This window comes from Micropterus dolomieu, linkage group LG22 (assembly GCF_021292245.1).
Source record: "Micropterus dolomieu isolate WLL.071019.BEF.003 ecotype Adirondacks linkage group LG22, ASM2129224v1, whole genome shotgun sequence".
Lineage (NCBI taxonomy): Eukaryota > Metazoa > Chordata > Actinopteri > Centrarchiformes > Centrarchidae > Micropterus > Micropterus dolomieu.
This window is the reverse complement of record NC_060171.1, coordinates 16,769,168-16,796,636: the sequence shown is the minus strand read 5'-3', so window position 1 is coordinate 16,796,636 and position 27,469 is coordinate 16,769,168. Positions and strand designations below refer to the sequence as shown.

The 27,469-nt window shown below is 41.4% G+C and overlaps 2 protein-coding genes across 4 annotated transcripts in view; one reads left to right on the top strand and one right to left on the bottom strand.

Annotated features, from left to right (window-relative positions):
- The window catches only part of scaper (S-phase cyclin A-associated protein in the ER), a 62,912-nt gene extending 42,808 nt beyond the window's left edge, over positions 1-20,104 (top strand). For 2 of the 3 annotated variants that reach the window (XM_046038467.1, XM_046038466.1), the window contains 8 exons: positions 3,926-4,049; positions 5,633-5,862; positions 7,530-7,685; positions 10,091-10,325; positions 11,729-11,878; positions 17,907-18,098; positions 18,909-18,957; positions 19,185-20,104. In XM_046038467.1, coding sequence (XP_045894423.1) covers positions 3,926-4,049; positions 5,633-5,862; positions 7,530-7,685; positions 10,091-10,325; positions 11,729-11,878; positions 17,907-18,098; positions 18,909-18,957; positions 19,185-19,291 — 1,243 coding nt within the window. In that variant the 3' untranslated portion in view covers positions 19,292-20,104. Of the gene's footprint in view, positions 1-3,925; positions 4,050-4,446; positions 4,659-5,632; positions 5,863-7,529; positions 7,686-10,090; positions 10,326-11,728; positions 11,879-17,906; positions 18,099-18,908; positions 18,958-19,184 lie in introns of those variants that run through there. The other variant, XM_046038468.1, reaches the window with a different exon arrangement.
- Positions 20,105-22,272: 2,168 nt separating this feature from the next.
- On the bottom strand, positions 22,273-26,324 carry isl2a (ISL LIM homeobox 2a). The gene is made up of 6 exons (XM_046038117.1): positions 26,252-26,324; positions 25,621-25,810; positions 25,004-25,263; positions 24,125-24,411; positions 23,037-23,204; positions 22,273-22,411 (listed from the first exon to the last, which is right to left on the bottom strand). Exons 1-6 carry the CDS (start codon positions 26,307-26,309, stop codon positions 22,295-22,297), a joined length of 1,080 nt encoding a protein of 359 aa, XP_045894073.1. The 5' UTR covers positions 26,310-26,324; the 3' UTR covers positions 22,273-22,294.
- Positions 26,325-27,469: the final 1,145 nt, after the last annotated feature.

Here is a 27,469-nt window from a genome sequence, read left to right as displayed (position 1 = left end):
GGGCGAGAAATGTGAGACTCAGGTTGAGAAGCACAGATCTCACGGCTGATAATTCAAGGCAGTGACAAAAAGCATAAAGAGCCTTTTACTTGCTTGTTGTGCTGTTGTTGACTGAATTAACAGTTGGCTATTTACTAAAGTAAATGGTCTTTGTTGAAAGATAGACACAATCCATAACCATATATCTCCCTGCTAGGGAAACTGCGTTTATGGTCATTACTTCTGATTGATGCCGGAGAGTCAACTAGGCAGTGAAGTCTGACCTTAAGGAATTGTTTCTTTCTCTTCTTCTTACTCTTTGTTTTCTAGCATTGCTCATAAACCTTTACCTAAAATTAAACCTCCACCTTATTGTGCATAGGCCTGTTGGCCACCCAGGCAGCGCCCCAGAGGGCTGTAAGGGGTCGAGGCAGGATCAGGTGTGCTCCATCCCTCTACCTCTTGGCCTCATTTCTCTATGGATGTGAATAGCTTTACAGGTAAAATGGTATCCCCTAGCTGTGTGAGGTTAAGCTGTTTAGTTTAGGTGTGCAGATTATATAGCTGATTATTTGCATCTCACTTCCTTTCTAAATCTCAATCAGCGTCAGATCCGTCGTGTTGATCCACCACTTAAAATTATGACAATAGTTTAGTACTTATTTTTTCATAGCAGAATTGTTGTAAGAGTGACAATACACTGGATGGGTGGCAATAGATAGTGGTTGTGGTCATTTAGGGAACATGTGAAGCACAATCTCTCAGTGTAATGTGAATCCCACAGTGTTAGTGTAGGTGGAGGAATGTTGCCTGCTTAGAGAGACTGGCACACATCAGTCTCCACAAAGTTTTTGTGCAACATGAGACAGGGTGGCGTGGCACTTTACCAAATTGTTCCTTAAAATCTCTCACTGAAGCTGTCATTGAGCGGTATTGAGATAGTGAGATTCCCAGAGAGAGCAGACTATCAGGTGTCGTGCTCATCAAGCTCAATTAGGTGGGAGGAAACCAAAGACAGATCACTGTGATGGTTCATTGTACAAGCTGGTGTAAGGGCATAACTCAAACATGCCTTCGACAGCCTTCTCATTTGTTCAGAGATGACCAAAGACAAGCCTGATTAGCTGCGGTACAAAGCAAATGCATGCTCATTACATGAGCAGTTGAGTGAGTTGATTGTGAAGCCGATCTGTCTTGGCAGAAATGAAGGGATTTAATTTAGAATATGCTTGTCAGGTTGAAGAGAGACTATAGTCGTGCCTTGAATTAAGTTATTAAAAACCATCATATCACTGGTCACTGTGTAATGCTGCTTTCAAAGTATTCGTCTATTCATTTTTCTTCAAAAGCTTAGCCTTTACATTACCCTTTTTATACTCTTTAGTAAAGTGTGTTAGTTCAAGTGAAAACCACTGTGTTTGGACATATGAGATGTCTATGCATATACACATTATACTTTGGGGAAATCCAAATAACAGAAACAAAATAAGGACATGTTTTTGAGAAGGCCAAATTATGGAAAAACAGCAAAGACGGGCGACAATATATCTAAACTTAAATATACCTACTTTTTATGTGACGAGGGAAACGGTCTCAAAAATCATGGCATCATATGCCAAATTTGAAACGTTGAAGAGTGTCCAAAAGGCCTCATAAATAGACTGTTGACGCATTAATCTTTTCTGGGGGCCTTCTTAATATTACAAAACTACCAAAACAAAATTGATAATAGAATCAAATGAGTACACTTGTCACAGTTTGACAGAGTGTATGACAAAGCTACAATATGGAAGGAACAAACAAACTCAAAAGTTACTATATATGCACATACTGATGAGTTGTCCTTGACTCTTTGTGAATGTCTTAGATAAAAGAAATTCTATCTTTTTTTAAGATCATTATTTTGGGAGGCATTTTAGCCTTTATTTACGGGAGAGAGGGGAACAACATGTGAACAGGTAATAAGGCCACCTCGAATTCAATCCTCTTTGTTGTGACCACATGGTTTGCATCTTCACTACTAGACTAATTGGACGCCCTGACGAGGTTTCAGTGTGTCTTCTTAACCACATATTTTCACATGGTAATATACCTGTTCTGTTAAACAATCCCAAGAGTGGTCTCATGAATACCAGGATGAGTAAGAAATGTTGCATTTCCTCTCCGGTCTGCTGATCTAAAGCTAAATCTTTACAAGTTCAGAGTTCAAAGTAGATTACTGCTTTCTTCATTTCTTCTTGAAGGAATGATTAAATATCCGATTATACACTGTTTAGGGCTTGTGTGGCAGGATTCCAAGGAGGATTTAAGCCGTTATAAAAAAAATTTGGTGACACTACTTCCCTGTCTCCCAGATATACTTTGTAAAATTCACACAATGAACATTTGGCAGGAAGAGACCACCAAATCTCAGCTGTCATAGGTGTAACCTGAATGCTGAACTTTATCTGGCTGTTCTGAAACCACTCTTTGACAGTACTGAAGTCAGTCCTGCATAGTAATTTTATCTCTGATAGGTCATATGATATCTCTACTATTGTGCACTACTTTACTCAACAGGTACATTATTTTAAATACCAGGACAGTGACTTAAGGTACCTGAAGTAGCTCAGTGTCCTTTGGAGGAATGTTGTGTAAAGCATGCAATTATACAATAGTATTTGACGAATAAGTAGTGGAGTTGTCATTTTCGTATTTACATAGAAACTGATCTTTGTCTTATGTTCCCTAGAGAATCTGAGTCCTGATGCAGCAAGGCTGCATGCAGCATAGTTTGGTTGGGATCTCATGTTACCTTACCTTTTGCTCCACACAGACTGCTTTATCAGTGCAATTAACCATTATAGAATGACCTTTTCCACCATCTTTATGCTTTAATAGAATTACTGTCAATAAAGCTGCCATATAGGACATTAACAATTTGCAAGAAGGCTCTGCTCTTATTGTTTTCAGGTGGACGGAAGTAAACTTTGATGTTAGATTTGGACAGAACCCGATCACTCAAAACATAGTGCTTCTCACATTAACACCACATTCCATGTCTGACAGCTGTACTTTGCAAGGTCAATAATGATTCGGCGAAACGACTGATCTGCCCGCGACCAAATGCAGAGCAAAGAATAGAGGAAGATATTGACAGACTTGGATCTGCCTTACCCTAATCTATTTTCGTTTACTATGCCAGCGTGGTTTGACCGAAAACGCACAGCAGATGTGTAGGTTTTGGTAGATATCAAAATGTTTACCAGTTGAAATAAACATGGCCTACTTTAGGCACTGGAGAGGCAGATTCCATTCTTCCAGTGAGCAGATAGGACACGCCATTTTGCCAATTGCTTAAATATACAGTTGTCAGAAAATATTAACTGATGAAACGGGCGAGGGGGAGTAGCAGTCACAGCAGAACGATTGGTCAGTTATCTGAAGCATTAATCTTCTCTGGAGCTAGTTTTAGAGCAGACATAATACAGAGGCTAGCTGACTGGCGCAGCACTGGCCGCTGCCTGGGGCTGCCTGGTGGCTGTGAGGAGTTGCTGAGAGGAATAGTTTTATCTCTCCAGCGGAAATGCTGCACCATCTCAGCCAAGATTGGACTGAGATTGCGCTCCGCTTCTCTGAAGGTTGCTGTAGTGAGGGGAGTCTCCGTGTAAGTAGCTGATATGAGTGTTTTATTCCTCAAATCGGCTTCCTTACTCGCGCTGTCAGTGAGATATGCTTTTGACTTGTGAAGACAAACTGCACCCTTAAGGAACCACAAATAAAGAAGAGTGTGTTTGGTTTCCTGATGACTGCAGATAATCTTGTCAGTGCCCAGGGCTAGACATTTACATCCCAGTAGTAGTGTTTCTTTAATGAATTGCAAGAAGAGAAGCAGCCTGCCTTGAGGTGTGTGTGTTTTATTTTTTAAACTTGTGATTAATAATGTTTTTTCATCTTTCTGTTCTAGATCCCTCTGTACTGCTGTAAATACGTACTACCTGGCATGTTCCTGCTGCCCCCTCAACTGTGCCTATGTGCTGTTTAGCAACAAGATAGCACTCCTCATGGACCTGCTGCTGCATCAGCTAACGGTAAGTCTATGCATCCTACTACCTACTATGACCGAGACCTAATTTGACATCACAAAGAAAATGTTTTATAAAGTATGCAATGATATTCAATATTAATGTAATTAGTTTGTGCCAACAGCATTATTTCCATTTGTATAAAGTACAATAAATATAAAGATGCTGAAGATGTTTGTGATACAGGGTATTCAAGGCATGATGAAACTTAAGAAGTATTTGCAATGCTGCCACACAGATTTTGCCTTAAACCTTCTTTGTTTTGTTTTACATGTATCTGTTGATATTCAGTGCTTTGCCCACTAAGAAAACCCTGCATTTCTGCTGGTGTCAGTTCCTGCCACAGTGTTAATGAAAGACAGAGCAAGACACACAAGCTAGCAAGTAACAAACCGTTGCCCAGCCTCTCCACAGATGCCTCTTGACTGAGGGAATGTGTGAGCGCAGTCAGTCAGTCAGGCAGGCTGCATTGCGGCGACATGTCAGCCCATGTCCTTCAGCACTCTGGAAGAGGGACTGTAAACATCAGCCCACTCCAACATCTAACAGTGGCGGCTCGCTGGGGCCGCCTACACTCACAACACGGACAGGACAAGGCGCAGGCACAGGGTTGAGGTACATGCGTGAACTCTACTGGGGCTTCCTTCTCCAGTGCCGAGTTCCAATCCAAAGCTGTCATATTTCCTTAGGGCACACAGGGAGAGGTTAGCCTGTATGCTTCAGTTTATATAAAACATATCCCAGCAGCTGCTCTGCTGACTGACATATCCAGCAGCACTGTAGGAGACAAACTAACTGTTCTCCGTGTGTTCAATGCACATTAAGAATTGGGCTACAGACCCTCCTTTAATAAGTTGTGATTTAATTTACAACTCCGACACAACACCGCTTTGTATTTGTTATTGTTGTTTGAGTGCGTATTCATATGCATGCCTATGTTCTGGTATGCGTGTGTGTGAGCTGTAGAGTAAAGCAGTGGGGGTAGCACTGCCATATGAGCATGTACCCTTTTAATTAGATTTGTGGAGAATGTCGGTGGATTTACCTATGCTGTCAGCATTCCCCCTAACCACTAGACCAAATGAGAACATTTTACCATTGCAAGGTTCTCCATGTAAAGCAGTAGCGCTATATTTTAAACGTGGACCTCTGCTTGTATTTTTTATGAAGTTTGTCTGAGGAAATGCCTCAAACAGCTACTATATACCTTTATTGTAGCTGTTACAAATCACAGGAGTCTGTAATCTACAGATTCGTGGCCTAACGCTGAAGAACAATAAACTCACTAAAATGTGTCTTGTACTAACAATTGGCGAAAAGCCTTTTGTTAAACAAAAACAAGGTATTTAACATGAACCTCTGCATTAACTGAATGACCATTAATGTGCATGCTGAAGGTTAAATGGACCTTCTCTTTGGTTTATTTCTGTACACTCATGATGTTTATGTGTAATGGCAATTGGATGCTGTCAGATTTCTAATGCAGCCTGTCAGCATCAGGGTTTATCAAAGAACAGTGGTTTATTAATTGCTCAATACACAGGTAGGCTACCTTCTGTTAACATTCTTTGTTTCTTCCATTCTTGCAGCTATATGTCCCAGATGAGGACAAATCCATTTTTGGGCGCAGTGTGAACAAACAAGTCTTTGAGGGTTTGACAACAGGCCTGCTGCAGACCATTGCTACCATCCTGGGGTCCCTGTGGCCATATCTCTCTGAGCCCGGACATGGTGAAAAAACATGGATTTCCTCCCCAGATGCCAAGATCAAGAACTCTGCCACAGAGTCCTTTAACATTCGCACACAAGACTTAATCAGGTATTATCCTTCCAATGCTCTGTACTGCTCTCACTCTGCTTCTCCTCCACCTACATGGCACCTCTCTTTCTCATGTCACAACCATTTTACCTCCTTTAGTACATCCCTCCTCCACTCCTCTTCACTGGTGTGAGAGTTGGTCAACCTCTGATTTCCTCAACTGCGTGCCTTGTGTAAAGAATAGGCTGACAAAATGTCAGATCTCTTGGAAATTGTCCAACTGGTGTCTTGTTAGAATGGGAGTAGTGTGAGAATGGGCCTGGGTTTATTCTGGCATCCTTCCAGCTTGTACTTTTTCCACACATTCAGTGCCACATTTCAAGTAAAATCCGTTTCTGGGGGGGCAGAAGTAGTAGCATAAACAAAGAGCACTTCCAAAGCTTTGAAAGGTCTCCTTGAACCTGGCGTTGGAGCTAGCCATGTGGGTCTGGGCTGTAGGAGTCGGGGTTGTGTTGGAGAAATGTGTGCTGTGAGGAAAGGCAGGCCCGGCACGATGAAGCCTTGTGGAAGAGTGCAGTCTTTCCACCGTCCCTCCCACAAGCCATGATTCATCTGATCGAAGCAGCTGCACAGGCCCACCCCTCTCATCCACTGACCCAGTCGTAACCCTGGAGACAGAGGAGGGCCTGAGAAAAATGGTGTCGTCAGACTGGTAATCCCAAGTATGAGCGCAAGATTTACCTCAGCTGCCTTGTATAATGTATATTCTAGTGAGGAAGGACAAAAGATCAAAACATTTGTAGCTTTTGCAAAACTATTCCATTATGCCAGCTATATATCACACAGAGAGGAGATCACCATTTCCTCTCCTCTCATTACCAGTTTCTTCATTTTGGCTTTCAGTGCTTTTAGTTCCCTATCATTCTCAAAAATGTTTTCAATTCATTCTCAAATGATGAGACACCAAGTGGCTAGTTCGACCACCGAGCAGGCTGTCAAACAGAGAGTAGGCGTTGAACAAAGCACTCCGTGTGAGGAAAGATCCTTTCAACCCAAGTAAAGCTGTGGAAGAGGATCAAGTCAAAACAATGGGACTTGGTTCAAGTGTCAGATGACCTGCAGTGGAGGTGGAAAATGGTCATAATCACCTGTTTTGAAAGGACCTCAATGAGTGACAGATCTAACAAAAAAGGTATGTGAAAGAAGCGAAGAGTCAAGACATGTGATAAGGTGAGGAGCCGTGGCTTCACAGTGACCACATCGGCTACTAGAAAGCCTTAATTGGCGGCTGTAGTGCTCTATAGATTTCCATAAGCTGTTTGTGCCTGAGCTGAGCCCGACGGTCCAGGCATACCGGAGCTATGAGAAGACAGCCCCAGGTCAGCAGACTATCAAGGGCCGAGAGCTGGGCTGGCACGGGGGCCACAACAACACTCTAATGACACTATTAGGAGTGATTTGTGGCTGAAAGAGTACAAGGAACATGATCATGAGACCTGTCATTGGCAAAGACAAATTGGAGATATCACAGTAATAGCAGGGGGTGGAGGGCTTAGGTGAGATATCCGCTTTCAGCTGCAGTGCTGTGGAAGTATGCACAGTACAGGCCTTTGTTTGCCTGCGTGGGATAAGCTTTTTACATAGCAAGTCTCCCATAGTACATTTGTTTTAACATTGAGGAAATGTTATTAACCACTGCATATTTTTGTCTTTTGTATTTCTTTCAGCTATGTAGTAAACATGGGTTTGATTGACAAGCTGTACGGGTGCTTCTTGTCAGTCCAAAGTCCTGTAGATGAGCACCCCAAGATGTCTGCTTTCCTCCAGCAAGCCTCAGCTCTGCTGCACAGCATGTGTAAGCTGTGTTTTGTCGTAACTGGACGGTGAGCATGTCTGTTACTTTATTACACACCTAAAACATCTCTTGTGATCTCATGGTCTTCCTCTGAGAGACAGACACGCACGCACGCACGCACGCACGCGCACACACACACACACACACACACACACACACACACACACACACACACTTCTCTGTGGCTGACAGAGATGTGAGTCACTGTCAGTTCTTTAATGTCACAAGTATCCATAAAGCCAGGGCTCATGGTTACTCAAACAAAGACTATGGTTTGTCTGCAATCAGCCAGCAGGTCGTTTCCTCCAACCAGCTAGCTGGCTAAGCTGTCATTACTGCAGATAGAGATAGGCATCTACTTGACCCAGCGCTCTGTCACTCACCATAAACCTTATCCTGCAGCGTGGGGGGAGCCCACCCACGTGTGCTACAGTGACCTCCACTCGGAGAGGTTCAGTGGCGCCGCTGACAGAGGCTAAGCACACAGTCACACCAAGGTTCATCAGTACCAAAGTTCCTCACTTAAAAGGAAAAGAAATGCTGACTGTGGTAGCAGACCAGTTATGCTTTGATGCATTTATGCATTTTAATTGTGTACTGAATCTAGGTACCATTCTTGGCACATCTTGGCAGTACATTAATCCAAGATCTTGTCATTGCGCTTTAGTCTTTCTTTTGTCGCTCACTGTGCTGCTGTACCTTGCCAGCTGCACGGTGCTGAAGTAACAGTGACCAGCTGTTTCACACCAGCATGGTAGGAGACCAACACAGCACAACTTGTCCTGACAGCTACGCTGGGTTTGTTACAGAATCTCTGTGGAAAAAAAACACAGTGTCAGACTTTGCAGGTTTTATGAGACTAGTCTTATGATCAACACAGCAGCCAGCAAGCGCTGTTCTGCCAAGATTCACCGTGTGTCATATATAAGAATGCTCAGTGGTCTTGTAGAATATTTTGGCCATGCCAGTTGCTGTGTCAGGGGATTATAATGGCATTAGGAGGCTGTGTTCTTGCCTAGCAGCATATTTCACGCAGAGCCTGTTGGCTAACATCAAGTATCAGCATGCACTGTAGGTTCCATCCAGAGGTCACACACCCTCCATTCTACATGGCGGCAAATCATAGGTGCTGCTGCGGTAGTCTTAAATTGTCTGTCTGTACTAGCCGTGGCTTTTCACTGGAGTCCTCTGCACTGCGACTGAAAAGAATTAATACCATTATTGGATTAATTAGTTAAAAAAATAAAAAATAAATTCTAGCATTTCACGGTGTCTTTTGCCAATTAATGCATTTATGCTGAATGTGTGGTCCAGATGGCCCTGCAGGCACTGATATGATAAAATCACTGATTAATTCTTATTTCATGTTGTCTTACAAAATTTGTAATTGTCAATGATTGGATACTCCATCTGTATGTGTGCACTTTGAAGCGCCTCGCATGATAAATTTACTTGAAACCATGAAAATGGTGACAGCTCCTGCACTAATGCGAAACGGGTTTGTTAGATTTTTGACTTACTAATGCAGCATTTTCTCCATACTGTCATGCTTGTATTCAAATAAACTTGGTACCTCCTCTTTCCAACAAGCATTATCCCTGGCTTTGTTGTTAAATGTGATGTTAAATGTGATGTTCAATGAAAGGCTGAAGTTGCCAGTGACTTTAACCAACAGGGTAGCATGTTGTTGGAGCCAAACAAATGTATCACCTTGAATCCTCTCACGCGGGCCTTTTATTAAGTGTGCCAGAGCACTCAGCACCTTGTCAGGCAGGTCAATACAATCCGCCAACTCAAAGTCACTGCCGTGAGCTTCACGTCATGGCATTACTTTGTTTACTGTAGCTGGAGTGGTAGCAGAAGAACCGATCTTGAATCTTGAAGGTCCCGCTCTTTAGCTGCAACAAAACTGTCTGGCAGTGAGTTTTACTAGTCAAATCAAAATAGATTGGAAGCTTCTTGCATGCAAAGATGTTACTGTCACTGTTATTCGGTAAATGAACAGAAGCGCATTAAAAACAGAAGATGAACTTGAGAGCAGCTGTGATCCAACATGTCAGTATGGTACACATTTTATTCTCTGTGCTCGTTCATTCTCGGCAGTCAGTTAAGTCAGGTAATACAGCAGCAATAACAGGGTAGTATCTCTTATCTGAAAGAGAAAGTCATCTCAAGGCCCTTGTCTGGAGAGTAAATCTAGAAGCCGCCGAGGTCTAGACTGTTATTTGGGTCCTCAGTCATGAGATGACGCTGTGAGAGAACAGTCTGAAATTCAATTTGGTTTGTTTTGCAGGGCACCAGCAGCTCAAAGGCACAAATTAAAGACCCCAGTGCTACGCGGTGTTAGTGTCACATCTCTGTATTTGTTAATGAACGCTTACATTTAGTTTTGGTTTTGCTGACCACACACACTTCCCCTCTCTTCCTCTCCAGTGCTCCGAGTATATTTGACAATAAACGTCAGGACCCGACTGGATTGACGGCCCTACTGCAGTCCACAGACTTGGTGGGAGTGGTGCACACTCTGTATTGTATCCTGCTGCACAGTTTCTCTCCCGAGTCTGCTTTCCAGAGTCAAGAACCCTACAGCCCCGGGGTCATCCAGGTGGCTTTGCAAGGCATCCGCTTCCTCAACAGTTTTGCCCTGCTTGACCTATCTGCCTTCCAGGTATATTCATAATAAATCCAAAATATATTCTGTTTTCACTTTTGACAAATTAAAGATTCCTTAAAGATCTAGCTGATTTTGCTCCTTTTGACAGAAGGTTAGACATAGATTTTGAGCATGTTTTCTATATTGTAGATAGATTATAATACCAGATATATATTTTATAGAATGAAATTCACAGTACATGGTTTGTAGGAGGAATAGCTGGTTACTTTGACATTAACTAACTGCATTTGAATAAACAGTAAGAGCAATTTAAATGACTTGTCCCTTACTGCAAACGGCAGGCTATCATAAAAATGCCTTCATATATTTAAATTATCATCCCAGGGTTTAATAAATCTGTATACATGATCAGATTGATGCTAGTCCCTTTTGTTAAGCGCCATTAGAACTCTCCCCAGGACAAAGCTGACCTATGGACATAAACACCGGTGCTCTTTGACCCCAGGTCAGATGTTGGGGTTGAGTAGAGACTGGTGGGTCAGCAGTTAGGATGGAGCGCGACTGATTAGCACTGTATGCAGGGCCGTACATTACCCACCCAGAGTAGGAGAGGACGACAGAAAAACACTAGAGCAAGCGAGAATGCTGTTAATTATTTTAATGTCTTGTGGGTAATTACTTTGAAGCAGCTTCCTCTCACTGACCTGCCACATTCAGGCAACTCAAAACAGCTGGAAATGAAAGCATTTCACTGCCGGAGTTTTATGAACATTTTAAATAATGTCTTTGGGGGGGGGGGGGTTGTAATCACCTTGTGTTTCCCATTACCTCACAGCACCAGCTAATATGTGTTGTGGTGGATGGATGAGCAGAATTCAGGCCGTTAACTCGCTCTGCTGCAGCATCAGCTCCCAATAATATGTTTAGAGGGGAATTACAAAAGGGTTCAATGCAGTGTGTATATATAAATGGGTTTGTCAGTGGTTGCAGATTTTTTAAAATCTTAATATATTTATGATTTGGTAAATGACATTCTGCTTTTGTTCTGTTTGACAGCTACTTACATGATTCAGTGAGTTGAATATTTATCCTGCATGCATAAGTTAAAAGACCTAGATACAGCAGGTATTGCGTTTATGGATATTACAATGCTAACGCACCCAAATTTTCAGTGGAGTAGTGATGATCTTATGGTGCTCTGTCACACTGACATGTTTAATAAATACTGTCTGAGCTGCTCCTAGCATCTCATTTCTGAACGAGATTTGGGTCTTTTATGGTGGGACCATGTTTCAATTGCTTATACTCTTACACATGTATGTTCCCACCAGAAAAACATATAGTCTTTTATTACTTTGCATTGTTATTGTGTTGAGCTCTTTGTAGTCACAATCATAGACAATTTATGCTACATTTACTATAAAACATACTGATGTGCTTTGCCTGTGACCTGCCAGTGTGTTCTAGGAGCGGAGGGCCTCTCTCTAGCTTTCCGACACATCATCAGCTCCCTCCTCTGGTACTGTACCCAGCATTCCTCTGATGAGCTGCTGCACGAAGTCATCATCTGTGTGGGATACTTTACCGTTAACCACCCTGACAACCAGGTAAACCAGCTTGAACCTGAACTGACTGCACAGAAGTTAATTCAATTTCTTTTTCACTTTAACAGAACCAAACTACTTAAAGTATTGAGATTTGGTTATAATGTTATAGTTAAAGCTGCAACTTTTAATTGTTTTTCTTATTAATCAGTCTACCAATTTTATTGATTGTTTAATTCATCAGTATGTAAAAGAAAAGAGTTATGACAAATTCCCATCTTAATTACTGAAAGTGGCATTTTTATTTGCCAGGCCAACAGCAAAAAAAAAAGAAAACTTTATATAAATTTAAATTGTCCTCAAATTATCTAAGCAAAAGAAATTACAACAAATATTACAGCATTAGACCAACTAAGAAATTTTTGGAAACAGTGTAAAATGTAAATTTTAATTCCCCATAACTCAAGCTGTTGTCTGATAATTTCTTGTTTTATACCGCCAACAGTCTAAAACCAAAACATATTCAGTTTACTATCATGTATGGGAAAGACGAGCATCAAATCAAAGTATTTCTGATTCTGAAATCCTTATAATCTGAGAAGTTGGAGTCACAGAATATTTGGTCTTTTTACTTGAAAAAATTATTACAACAAGTCACTGATTATCAAAATAGTTTCCTATTAAATTTATTTTTTTCTACCAAATCAATAAATCTACTTATTGTTTCAGTTCTACCTAAAACAATTACAATTTGCTAAAATTGTAATGCATACATTTGCTGTCAATCTGCTAATCATTAAATTGTTTCAGTAGAGCTTTCCACTGAGTTAGACGAGCCTGTTAATATCATCTTACTATTGTTCTGTTCATGTATTATTTGTCAGAAAAAAGGGTGTAGTTTTGTAATTGTAACAAAAAGCACCTGTTTAAAGATTCATGCCTTGGCACCTTCCTGCTTTTGGTCTGCATGTCGTCTATTGTCCCACAGAGTGACCTATTGTTCCCTCCTGGTAAAGCAGAGCAGCATGCTGGCCTCAGTGTTACAACTACTTAGGGGGCTCCGTGGAAGTGAGCAGGATGTGGTGGAGCAGACCTGGCTGCTGTGTAATTGGCTCTCATGCGTGGCCCGTCTACCAGGTCCCTGATTAGCCATGCTACAGTTGGCTGGGCTTTGATTATGTTGAGCCTCACCCACACAGGCAGCAGCCACGGCTTCAGTCTCAAATGTCTGATATGTCACTTACATCCGCACAGTCACAGTCAACCCCCATTCACAACAATTTATAGGCTGATTGCTGATTCTAATTGACCAGATTTTGTACTTCTAATTAAAGGATCTTCCTCCAGTCTGTGGCACTTTCCTTTCCTCTCAGCGCCCACCCAATTTAATTATTCTGATGTATAGAATTAGCATTTGTTGGTCATTGTAGATCCAATTTGCATATTATATTAAATAATTGAATGAGAACTGATGATTAAATTAAGTGGGTGACAGACGATTCGTCTTTGTTCACCCGTGTCGTTAACAGAGCAGCCACACTTGACTGTAATTGGTTAAAAAAAAAAAAGCATGTTGTCATTCCGCCATAACTTGGACTCTGCCAATAAGAATGTTTTGTGAAAAAGAAACAAAAAATAATATTATATTCAAGTAAAGATTGTCGGGGAAACAAGATCCCACACAACCTCTCCACACAGAGTTGATCTTTGCCAGTGGTCCAGTTCCTGGAATGCGTCCATTTAGTTCCGCACCAAGATGGATGGCGTTAAGGAGAATATTTAGAGCAGCTTGAGCTTTTCTCTAGCTAATGTAAGCATTGGCAGAGCACAAAAGCGGCCCGACCAGAGGCCTGTGCGGTCGTGTAGACTGCTGATTCACTGTCGGCGCACACCAGCTTTTGTTTATATATATATGTATATATGCTCTAGAAATAAGGCTGCTCATAAAAAGCAGAACTTTGAAGGAGCACTATATGTTGTGATGCGTTCCCTCTGCTCTGGAGGGCATGAATAATTCACCTTGTCACACAAAAAGCCATTGGGAGAGTGACATATGTAGGCTTGTGTGTTTTTCAAGTGTGTCCCTGCTCGTGGGGGCCACTGAACCATGTAGCCATATGTTTCATTGTCTGTTGGGTGTGTCCGTAGAGACCTTTTTGACATAAGGAAAAAGCAGAACAAATGACACCCATTTCGTAACTGACATGTAACGTTACTTCCTTTTTCCCTGACGAGAAATGTGCCGGTAATCTCCTTGCCTTCAAATCCAGTGATTCATTTGTGAATCATCCACGGTGATGATCTGTTGAATGTGTGAGCTGACTGTAATTGTAAACTGTTGACATGTTAACCCACCTGATTCCCGCTTGCTTTTTAGAAAGACACAAGCAATTTGAGAGTGTGGAAATCTTAAGAAAACTTTGCTTTTTTTTGTGTCAGTACAGGGAAAATGGCCACACACACACACACAAAAGCAGAATGAGCTACACACGCAAACACACAAATGCTGTTGGCCCCATAATACACACAGAAGCAGGTCCAATTTCAAGTAGCGTATGTAATGGGATCGTTTTCCCTGCACTGGCTCCTGAGATTACCTGACTCCCCTGTGCTTATATATTGTAAACTGTTTTCTTTATAACGGTAAGCATCACATGAGCTATGGATCGTCTCTAGACTGAACATCCCACACACATCTCCAGAGCTCAGCCTTATCTGTGGGGTCATTCCTCTTCTTCCCATTTTCTACGAGGGCGTTTCCTCTGCCCTGCAGGCTCAAGACAAGCTTTAGGCCTGTAATTCCTGTTAACCTGATGTTGAAACGCTCCCTTCAGCAGTCCATTACTGCCAAGACAACCAAGCCCTCACTGCCTGCAGGGTAAGTGCAGCTCATGCAGACCATAGGGAGCCAGCGCCGGGGAATGCACACTCTGTATCACCCAGCAGAGTAAACAGAGGCATAGAAACGCAGACATACACACTCTCCACTGACTGGCAGGAGAGGGCCTTATTGTTAGCTCGGTAGATGATTTACGCTCTGCTTCAAGGGTGAATGCAGGTCCACCTAACTTGTAGTGAAGTTGAGGACATTTTTATCCCTACAAACCCTTCAGTGAGGAGTTTCCATTTGTCTGCAACACTGTCGTCAGTTACTTTCAGAGCAGAATTATCATCAGTAGGATCTGGAATGGAATGACAGCGTCAGCTCATAGAGATAAATAAAGAGTTATTAAGCTTTATTATGTAAACAACAGTTTTTTATGGGATTTCAAAATAGCAGACAATCTCCTTAAAAGTCAAGTTGGACTGTCTATGTCAATGTCTGCATAGCTAGCCTGTAATCATCCAAAGGCAACGCAGCGTCCTGTGTACGTCTCTAAGCCATTGTAGATGTTGTAAAGAAGCACTAAACTGTTATTTGACTAACTTTTCTTTGTGGTGTTTGTTGTGCTGCTTATCTTATCAGTAAGGCTGTTCCACTCTGATGGATCTGGTTTATATTGTGGATTCAAGTGTCAGATAAATGGCCCAGCTCTGGTTCCTCATGAGGTGTTCGAGCTGTCTAGACGCTGCGATGAATGGAGATTCCTCCACACACGCAAGATTGTCACTTTTCTTCTTTGTGACAATAAACATGTATAATTAAATTTGTGCACTAAGAAATTAATAAAATGTCTTTGCCTCATCCAGCAGCTGTGCAGACTCATGCATGCAGGCTAATTAGGCTATTTGAGATTTATGCTTATTTGCATGGCTGGATCATGACTGTCCCTTCGTTTTTCTCTCCGTTCTGAAATCTGCTTTAACTTTGGTTTCCGCTTCAACACTGGGTTTTCCCTGGAATTTGTTTGCGTTTCAGAACATTAACTTTACACACTCTTTGTTGTCATTGTGGACAGTGAGGAAGTTATGTAATGGAAGCGTCATAAAACTCGGCACTGTTTGAAAATGCCAGGTCTGTGAAGTTAAGAAAGAACAGAGCAGCCAAGACACTTGAGTTTTTACAGAGTCTGTGTTATACGTGGGCCAGATGCATGGGTTCAAATGCTTGTTGTTAGTTTTATGATGTCAGGCTTTGAGCTGCAGATACTTCAGCTGAGCTGGGAGAAGTAACCCTACAGCATAATCTGTAGTTGGAAACCATTTCGAGCTCTGGTGTTGCTCTTCACCTGGTGGAGGTGTGGAAAGTTGGCAAGGCACTCGGTTTCTTTGTTACCTGCAGACTCTTGCTGCCACCAGGCTTTGTTTTATGTCTTTCTGCGTCAGGCACTTGAGGGTGGACAATTTGTTTAGGCAGCTGAAGATGGAGCTGTGCGTTGTGGAGGATTATGAGATCGCTAGGTGATTTGTGGGTTGGATCTTCTCAGAGCCCCAGCTCAAACATCCAACACTTGCTACGGCGTTAAATTATGATACCATAACCATAAATGTTCTGGATTAAAACGCAAGAACAAATACATTCTTTAGCTTTAGCAGAATCACAGTTTTGGCTTTTCTAATGAATTCTGCTGTATAAATGTATGACCCCAACCCCCCTCCCCCCCACCCCCCCATTGCCAGTTTGTCTTTGGGCAGTGTTGCAACAGAAAGATAAATACGATGATGTATGATTTAGTGGAAGGTAGCAGGAAAATGCTAAAACTACTTGCACAAAAAATAAGCAGCTCTACTTTTGAAAACAACCAGAGCTTGACGTTTTGTTTTTTTTTTTTTCCTTCCTTCAGTGGATGAATTTGTCCGAGTCCCACATTCCTTTGTGAAAAACACTTATTGAGTCAGTGCAACTGTGGGATTTTATTCCTCTGCTGTTGCACATACATATTCATAGTTAACCGTCTTCTTCTTTGTAATGTAATCAAGACCATTCTTTAATTTTATACTACACTTGGCAAAACACACCAGAGCAGAAATAATGTGTTCTTTTAGCTGTAAAAATTAACAATTACATTTCAGGGTGACAAATTCAGTACTCTTCACATTTTTAAGTATTTGTAATACATTACAGTTCAGATTGTTTGACCTGTCCATATGGAGTATTGAAACAAATGATGATAGGAAATGGCACTGTTTTGTGTCCCTTTGAACGCTGCTGTAGACAGCAGCTCTGAGAAGCTTCACCTTGAGCTGATAAAAGCAGTGAATTATCACTTTGTTTATCCTGTTGCTCAGACTTGGAGTGCATTATCAAAGGAGAAGCCAATGGAAGAGTATTAGAGAGTGTATTTTTTTTCAAATCTTGTGAATTTATGTCCCCATGACTTGGGGACCTCACCTTGCCCTCCTGGTTTCCATTGACATTGAGCCCCCGGTCCTGTAATCTGTACCTGTAAAGCGGTGCAGCGTTTTGGGGGGTTTTTCAGCAAGATTAAGCATGCTGACCTCCTGGCTCTCAGAGGGGTGCTGATGGTCTTCCCAGGCTCAGGGGAGATGACCAGAGCATTAGGCCAGGACCCCTTCCTTTGCAGCGCTCCCCCTTCTAATCAAATGAGGCTGGGAGTGATTTGGTTGTAATACTGGTGGCCCGGATGTGATGGTGTGTGATTGATGGGCTGTGATGGAGAGCAGGATGTCGGCAGGGTGAAAATACCATTAATGTTATTGCTCATTTCTTAAAGTGGGGGTGGCCACACTGTCGGTGAAGGTTCGCTCACCCTGCCCGTCATTCTACCCCTTCATTCCCCTGTTGCACTATGAATGCCCTCTCAACCTGAGCTTCACTCCTACAGGGCGGTAACAAACTTTTGCGCAGCTTCTGTGCTGCTTACAGAGCTTAACACAGAACTTGAAAGTAAAGTTTTATAATGACTTCATTTCACATTTCTCTTTTCCCTCTTGTGTTACAGCAGCTCTGCTATTGCCGTTAGTACAAAGGGAAGAACAAAACATCCCATCATTGTGTTTTATAGCCCATAATTGCGTATTGGGAGGCTGTGCCCCCTCAGGTCTCCTCCTAATGGCTGTTTGTGTGTTGTTTTAGTGGCAGATTTACATGTGGGAGGGGCACAGGGCGGTTATTTACAACCAGCACTGCCACTGACTGGCCGCCTGACTGGCTTAGTGACTGACTGGCCCTGCTCCCTGTGTGTTCCAGGTGATAGTGCAATCTGGCCGCCAGCCCAGCGTGCTGCAGAAACTGTGTCAGCTGCCCTTCCAGTACTTCAGCCACCCGCGCCTCATCAGAGTGCTCTTCCCCTCCCTCATCTCAGCCTGCTACAACAACTCCCAAAACAAGGTCATCCTGCAGCAGGAGATGAGCTGTGTGCTGCTGGCTACATTTGTTCAGGTAAATCTTAGAACAACAGTACAATTAAAAAATATCCAAGCCCCCCCCCCCCCCCCCCCCACCCAAAAAAAAATGTTTGGGAGTGTTGCATCAAGGAAATCAAGTGATTTTAAAAAACTGTAATGTGGAAAACGTATTCAAAAACTGTGGGAGAAATAAATATTTAAAAAACCATACAAAAACATGATTAGAGTTTCTTGCCCCTTCATAAAATATCCAAAAACAATATGTTTCTTTCACTTCAGAAGGAAACCTCTTTGCATCGGCTGATTAACAATTGCTCTTCTGGGCCCCACTGAACCTGTAACAGGCAAGCTTTTACAAAGATAAATGGCTTCCTTCACAGTGGATTTACCTGCCACTGGTTCGACTCCCAGTAAACAGCTTGTCTCCTTCATCTTCTTCTGACAACTCACCCCTCACCATTCTGCAACCACCACTGTTTATACGCCGATTAACTTCCATTCAAAGGGAGACAAGCCATTGTCATTTCTTTCAAACAAAGCAATAATGCATGGTGTTTTGCCTCGCTGCCCTCATTGTTGAGTTAACCTCGAGAGCATTCCTCGGAGTGAAACAGTTTAATCCAGGATGGTCCCTTATCACCTGTTAGACTAAAAACATTTAGTTTGATTTGTAAATTATAACGAGGTGTAGCAGCTTTAAATTTTTGTTAAATTATGTTTGTTTGTTTTGGCTGGAAGGTTTAATTAATCTTGGATGAGACAAATTAAAATGGACATACACAACGCTACTAGTACCTGCAGCGTACTGTTTAGTAGGCACTAATGCTCTATTTAACTTCTCTAGGACTGCGCTGCAAATGAGAAGGATTCAGACAACAAAACAAAGCAAGCAGGTAAGTTATTCTCATAAATACACAAACGAACAAGATTGATTGTATTGTAATTCATATTTTTTTAGTCCTACAGAGATATTTTAATCATTTAAAATTTTTGCCTCATATACAAAGAGCTATTTTTGACATGATTGTTCTCCAATAGATTCCAATAATATTTTGAATTTCATTTTATTGAGATTTCTGTTGGGCACCCAGTATAATGCAGTTGTTCTTCTCTTTCAAAGTGTGTAAAGTTTCCCAGCCGCTGGATTACTGTGAGTTGTCAAACCGCTTTCCAAGGGATCAGTGGGACTCGGCGTTGCAGTTTTTTCTCAAGAAGCAGGAAGAGTGACAGAGTCACACACTGTCCTCAGAATGCATAATGCCAAGTGTAAACACTACAAAAGAGACTAAGATGTGGAGTTGTTTTGGGATTTTTTGTTCTTGTTTAGTTTTGTTTTTCCTTGACTTAAAAGTCTGCACACGAGTAATTATGTTCTTTCAGACTTTGTCAAATGTAAAGATTGTGAAGCCTTATCCTGTGTCAATGCATCTGCTTTGTTTTTTTTGGAAAACATATTGAGGAATTTGCACAAAATGTCTTGTTTGTACATTGCAGTTATAACACACGCACAACTATTCCACTTAATGTCTAAACAAGCCATTTGTTTCTCTTTTTGTTTCTATTGTGGATAAAAATTAACATTTCAAAGCAGTAAACCTGACACATGTACTTATACTGTAATTTATGATTTGCCAAGCATTGTCATCAATACTGTTGTTGTATTAATTTATTATATTTGTCTCATTTTCGAATATGAATGACCTGAATGTTATCTCTAGTCTACATTAATGCCAGTTACAGTTACATGACCTGCCTTGATTGCAAATATGTGTTAGAGTTTTATTTTTCAAGTTCACGTATTTTTCTTTCTCTTTTTGTTAGGAGGCACTCACAAATTAATATAATTTATTGGGTTATTTACCTTTATCATATGAAATAAAATACTTATGGTTATGTTATGTATTTTTGTTCAGTTTTATTCTGTGTGAACTGTGCAGTTAAATTAATGACATGAGTATAAGTATGACTTAACAAACATCAACACTTTGTGGTGAGTCTTGTATTTCTGTCAGTTTGACCCTTATAAACTTGGATAATGAAGATGTCCTAATTTGGTCTATGATTTGATGGTCAGAAAACAAATTTTATTATTGAATCTCCAAGACACATGAATATGAATATAAGAACTGGCTTGAAATGTGCATTTACACCCACATTAAAGTCCTCACAAACTGACACCCTCAGGAAAAATGGGGGTTTTAGATGTAAACAAAAATGATTTTAAAGAACTTTTGAATGTCCTTTTGTGTACTAATAATAGTGTGTTATTGAAAATCTTCCATCACTACAGCATTAATGCTGCCCCTAATTCTGCATGTATGACCATCAACCTGCATGTTAAGGCATAATTTAAAAACAGGCTAAAGACCAAAAGAACTCAAATGTACAGCATTATCCAGTGAAAATGCTGGAGCATTCAGCCAGTGTATCAAATTTTGGCTTGAAAGTAGTGCTTGTGTTGAAAACGTGGGAACTATTTAATATTTAAAGTCCTCTGTGCCAGGTGTGATGAAAATTCACTAAAATATCACTAGGCTATTCAAATTTGGACTGAGTGAGTAGCCTAGTTATTTTAAAATGAATAGTGACAGTATAATTTGAGGAGTTTGGTGCTTATCATTAGATAGCCCTCTCTAGTATCTTTGTAGTTAATTTTTTTTTTTTTTTAATAAATTGTTGCTGCCATTGCTACTCTTGCACACAGTTTAAAGATTTAGTATATCAGCATGTCTTAAAGACTTAACAGGATTTTGAATGTCGATGAGACTCCCGTTTCCATCACTGATAAAAGCCGATCCTCCCAGACAAATTGTTAAGGTGTAGTGTGTCAGGGCCGGCTTGACCTGCATGCTCTCTTGTCCAGCGGCTATTTGCCGTTCAGGATTCCTACTGGAATGAAAATAAACCAAAGACACGCCAGGATGCGTCCGCAGGCTGCGAGGCTCCTCAGCGCAGCGCGTTTGTTGTGGGCCCATTCAGTGTATCCTTAGCAGGTGATGCCAGATGCAGATAAGAGGCCGCCGCTGCCTGTCCTGTGTCTAGACTTGTAACCATGGGCCTCAGGTTGGTATTACACTATGACATTTGTCTGAATAAGACCAATTTGATCGTTTTCGTCACTATGCCTCAATCAAAACAGCATGCATAATTTGCTATAGATATGCCCAGGCTATTTGGAGGCCTTAAAAATAGAAATCACCGGAGGGGGCGAATTAAACCGGCTTCAGTCCATTGTTTTTGATTCAGTGACCTATGACACATGGGCCATATAGCTAATAATGCCGTGTCGACCACCAGTCACTGATCCATTTGGCCCAGAAACTGAACAGGCCTAAATATAAGCAGGGTTTCTAGGCTACCTCAGGGTTTTGTGAACTGAAGCATGCAGCCCACTGACAGAAGGGCAACTTGTAACACGTAAATATTCCGTTTCTGACTTCCCAAACGTGTAGGCTATATTTATTTGTATGAGTCCATACTGAATTAGACCTTGTAACAGGTTGAATTGTAGTGTAAACAGGGGAGATCCTCCAGCTCCACTTTAAATAGTGTCAAGCATCATAAGCAGCAGATTCCATTGACCTTAAAGGTGATTTATTGTGCCGACCATAATTTAAAAACTTCTGAAAGTTTACTGAACAAATAGATTTTGCATGCAATAATCATGTTAGAACTATGGTTGTATTGATAAGGTCAGCTATGTCTGTCCTCGTAATAAATAACAATAACTTATTTTCTGGAGAAAACGCAGACAATGCGCATCACTTATTTCATTCATTACTACAAGAGTCGATACTGAAACTTAGAAATCATGCACATCTACACAGTTTGTATTCTGAGTTTCCGATAAACATTGGACACTGTTTGCATTAACTTCCAGTGCAGGCTCACGTGTTTGAATCCCATAACATATTCAGCACTTTGTGGCCAGTTCAGGCATTGGCATCGTGGTAGAAGGCCCATAATGTCCATCAACAGCGGTGTGTCCTGCCGAGGTGTCCTTGAGCAAAAAAGACAGTGAGCTAAAATGCTTAAATGTAAAGGGAATAGTCAGATCTCCAATCCTCCAGTCGGCAACTGAATGTATCCTCGAGCATATAATCCATTCAGGTCCTTTGTTCGTTTTTCTTGATTGAATGTCACTGAGGTCTCTGCGCGTCCCTGCAGAGGACGCGGGTGCGCGCTCGGGGGGTGGGTGTGGGGTGGGCCGCAGCTGACCTCGAGGCCTCCTCACGTGTCCACGGGACTCGGCACCATACTGTTCGGTGTGTCCGGTAACTGCGACGACAAAGAGGTCACATCACTGCCCGAGGAGTTGCCCAGAGAGCCCGATTCGGAGAAAGACACCTACCGGAGGAAACGGAGGAAGTCAGATTTTTTTTTAAGTAGCCTATGTTTTTAACAGCTTGTCTATCTTTGCTGGTGCCAAACTTCTCACGACCCCCCAGTTACAGAGATGTCAACATGTGAATGTGCTTTTAGGCCCCGGCTGTAATTTCAAGAGTGTGGGAGCTCCATATCCTAGGCTGGTCTATATGACATAGGGCTATGTTGTATTAGGCCATTCTATTAAAAAAAATTATGGAAAGACATCACTGTATCAGTAGTGTAAATCTCAGGAGACCCCATCAACATATCGGGTGATTTACGTAAGGGGTGACCAAGTTGAGAAACTGTTTGGAACAAGAAAACAGCTTGTTTGCAATTGAATCCTTGAAAAAACTATAACTTTGTTATCACTAGATGGAATAATTGTTTCTATAGGCTTACGTGTTGTTTTTTTTAACAAAGTGTAGCTCATCATCACCATCAGCTTAATCTGTAGCATAGGGCCTATCTTATTCTTTATTTTGAGTGAGACTCATGAAATCCGTTTTTCCCTTTTCTTTCTCTCTCACTCTGGGAATGTAGGCTAAGGCTTTTTTATTATGTTTAATAGCTTTTTAATATGATATATTTACTGTAATCCTACCAGTTGTTGGAAGGCGGGCTGGTCCAGGTCGCTCTGCAGGGCGAAGTCGCTGAGAGTTTTCCACGGTGGCTGGTAGGTTTGCACCTCCACAGTATTCCCTTGCACGGTGTTGTCGTGCCGTATAGGACTGCCTGCCACCAGAGGTGTGCCTGTCAGGCCCTGCAGATTCTGCAGGAGGAACAAAACAAGCAACACTCAGTTCGCCCAAATTTTGGCCAGTAATGTAGTCTGGAAAGGGTAAAGTCATTTCAGGATTAAAGGATATTCTGCTGTTCATGACTCCATACAAGGGGGGTGATGCAGGTAGATCAAGACATTTTGTTGTCATTATGAGGGAACCAACATACTAATAAAAAAAAGCAGAAAATATGTAACTTTATGATCATTACCTAACTACGACTCCATGAAAGATGCACAATAAGCTCATATCAGCCCAAATCTTATTCTGCAATAGTTTGGGCTTAATTTGGTTTGCTCTGCCAAAAATTCTTGTTTTTCTTTCAATTCAGAAATAATTAAATTCAATAATTAAATTTACAATTATTATTTGATTTCTGAAAACATAAAATGCAGCTTAGGATATATACAAAATGCAACCGCTGATAAAATGAAAGCTGGAATAGGAGAAAGATCTCAACACAAGAAGCAGTGCTCATTGGTGTCAAGGAATCATTTCATTTTGTCTTTGTATTCCGTCTAAATTGTGGTTATCAGCCCTTTTAAAATTTAAAATAAATCTGATTTGATTTCATGTTTTGTTTCTCGGCCTGCCATGGTTTTTCTCTAGTGCTATAGGCTACTGCCATTTAATTCTATCTTTCTTTATCATATCGGTGTGGCAATAACATTGCACATGCTGCCTGATCATTCACAGGCTGTTGTTGAGTTTTGCATTATTTTTTTTAACCAGAGGAGGAATTAATCGCACGCTGTGCGGGGGATGAGTGACAGCGACTATACACACGAGTAAAATAAGCCTAAAAAGCAGGTGTTGCTCAACATGGGTTAGATTTGAAATGAGAAAGGCGTAGCCTGTAATAATGTTTTTTTTTAGTTATACCATGCCTACAAAAACCTAATTAACTCACCGTTTTGTCGCTGTGTTGCTGTTGTTGAATCTGCTTCATCAGGATGGACCTCTTCTTGTCTTTGCACCGCTTGTTCTGAAACCAGACGCGGATCACCCTGGGGCTGAGGCCGGTCATCTCCACCAGCTGCTCCTTCATCAGAGCGTCCGGTCGCGGGTTGGCGTTGTAGCAGGTCCTCAGCGTGTGGAGCTGCTTCTCGTTTAGCACCGTCCGGACCCGGGTGGTCTTCTCCGTCTGCTTGTGGACGTTGTTCCGGTGATGAGGAGGATGCCGGACCGAAACCGTGTCTGAGGAGAAGGAACGATTAAATTAGAAAGTCAGATCAGTTATTCTAAATAAGCCTAATGGTTATACATCTGTAAGGCATTGTGATAAACTTAAATTAAATAAAAGCAACAAATAGCCAGCACATTTTATGCAGTGTATACAAATATTAGGCATTAGAAATAGCAAATATTATCAGACTACTGTAATGTCACTGCACCCCAGTGCCAGAGATACATAGGCGACGGTATAAACCTGTACTACAGTATTATGTAAAATATAGCCTAGTGATTTATTACAACACTCAATGTCATTGTTTGACTCGAAAATCAGGTAGGTAGGCCTTTGCCTATGCTGCAACTATATGCACACAAAATACAGCTATTATTCAGTCGACTTTGTTCAAATTTAGCTTCAGATAAACAAAACAAAAAGCAGGCTTGTTAATGCAACATTTTTATAATAATAATAATAATAATAATAATAATAATAATAATAATAATAATAATAGGCATATAACATGCACGATTTTAGGCCTATTCAGGTCATCTTCTAGTGTACTGTATTATAAGGTTAAGGTTTAAAAGGCTTTATAATAAGCAGTTTGTAGCTTACCTGAGATGTGCAGCGGTCTGGTGTGAATGCTCCCCGGGCTGAGCGGGCTCCCTGCGGTGGCCCGCTCCACCAGCAAGCCGTGATCCGCCCGACACAGCAGCTCGTCGTCCCGCAGAGAGAACTCGTCTCCCGGCAGGAGGTGTCGACTGCAAACCGAGCACCGAAAACACTCCATGTGATACACATTGTCCCGAGCTCGCATCACCAGGTCGCTGCTGCAGAAGCCCATGTTACACTTTGCACATTTGATGCCAAACAACCTGAAAAGGAGCACGGAGAAGTGTTGGTTCCATGCAGTGGCCCTAAGACTTCTTGAATGAAACGAATCTGATGTTGATCTCAATTCATGTTGCAAAAAAATTAAAATCTGTGAGCTGATGTAACGATCACGAGAAAATAACATAAAAAAGGAATGCCTACAGCACAGATCTGAATGCAAGTCTGTCACATTTTTGCGTAGCCTACTTTCATTTACACACCCTGCACGTTTGCCATAGGACAGTAGGCTACCTATCATTATGTGAATAGTATTTTTATCTCATCTCAAATTATATCCACCACTTTCTTCTCCCAAACACATGGCCTCTAACATTTAGGAAATCCCGTTTAACTCCTACCTTGCGTAATCTCTTTTACAATAAGTCTTTCCGTCTCGGACGAAGCAAGTGCAGGTCTCGTCCAGGTACTGGTTGCACTCTGCACACTTGAGGCAGGCTGCATGCCACTCCAGGTCCGGGGAGACTCTCAGGATGTACTGGTCGTGTATCTGACTTCCACAGCCCACACACATTGCGATTCCCGACTTCTCTGTGTGAAGTGGGGAATGCATTAATGCAACACTGTGTGCGCTATCCTAATCCCCATGACATCCCTGTTAAACCCCGTTCACCCCTTCAACCTGAAGGAGAGAAAATACTGTGCACGTATCACAACAAACATGTAGTCCAAGAATATTACTGAACTAGATATAATGTGACCACATGAGCTATAAATAGCACCAAGTAAATTACGGCGTGGGTCACTGTAAACTCCTCAGCACCACAGAGTACTTTAGTGATCTTTCGTTGGGACAGGTCTGTTGCTTAGATGCAGTTTTCGATATTAATCTACAAACCTCAAAATGAATCGAGCGATTAAGCATCAACTTGAAGAGGCAACACGCCGGCTAAGACAAAGCCTACATGTGAAAACTCATAGTAGCCTAAACCCGCAGATTAGTCATTTAAGAGTAGAACGAGTATAACTTACTTTTTGAATGATCCCCCATATCATCCAAGAAAGAAGTATTGAGCAGGATGTCCACCATACAGGAGAAATAGCCCAGTGCACGCCGATAGATGGAGGAGAGGAGCGGCAGAGGAGATCGTCCCGTCCCTGTCTGGAAGATAAACTTGTATTCCTCAGCTGAGAGGTGGAGAGAAAACAAAGATCCTCGACCAGTGACGTCTGCAAAGCTGGACCTCTGTGGGTCCGGGGAGAGGGTGCCATGCAAATCTCCTCCTGTCCTGGACCCTTGCTCTTTTTTTCCCCTTTTGCTCACTGGACTGGCTCTAAGAGTAGTTTTCTTTTTGTCCCAGCGCGCAGCCTGCCCATCTCTGTTTCCCAAGTGAAAGCAATTTCCTTGTTAACTCACTCAGTGCAATTATATAGGGACTTACTGTGTGAGTTTAGATGCTAGTGTTGTTATTTCCTTTGGTGTCACATTCCTTTGATACTTATCATGGCTCATAATGCCCGTTGTTTATGGTTATCCTTGTCGATATCCTTTATTGCTATTTTGTTTTATAGTTTTTGGGTGAGGTGTTTTTAAAACCATGCTTGTGTTTCCTCAAAAATAGGCTACAAATGTAAAAAAAAAAAAAAAAAAAACTGATTATGACTTTGTTATTTAGATCAACTATTACATTTTTATTGTTGTATTATTATTATTATTATTATTATTATTATTATTTGTAGTAGTAGTAGTAGTAGTAATAGTAGTAGTAGTATTAGTATTATTATTGTTGTTGTTACATTGTTGTTTTAATTGTTGAGTCTGATTATTGAAAAAAATAATAAAAAATACAGTTTCGTGTTTAATTTTGTTTAAGTGACTTATATTTAGCCAATATTCAATAGCACCCTGTAGAGAGCCCTCTACTGGATAAAATATCATAGTGATCAATAAGCTGCACACTTTAGAAATAGGTATTTTTCTTTTGTGTAAGCCTATGGGTTATCCATAATTTCGGACATCTGAGCTTCTTATATTTTGTGATTGGTATAGCTAAATAAATAAATAAATAGTGTAAATATGTAAACACCCGATGGATGACTGATTCCTTTACTATCACTTACACAAGAAGCAACCATTAATATTCAATCGTGTAAAAGAGAGGGAGAGAGCGGGAGCACAATAGAGAGAGAAAGAGAGACAGGCACAGCAGATGCCGTTATGTTAGTTTCTGAGAACTTTTTTGCTGTTTA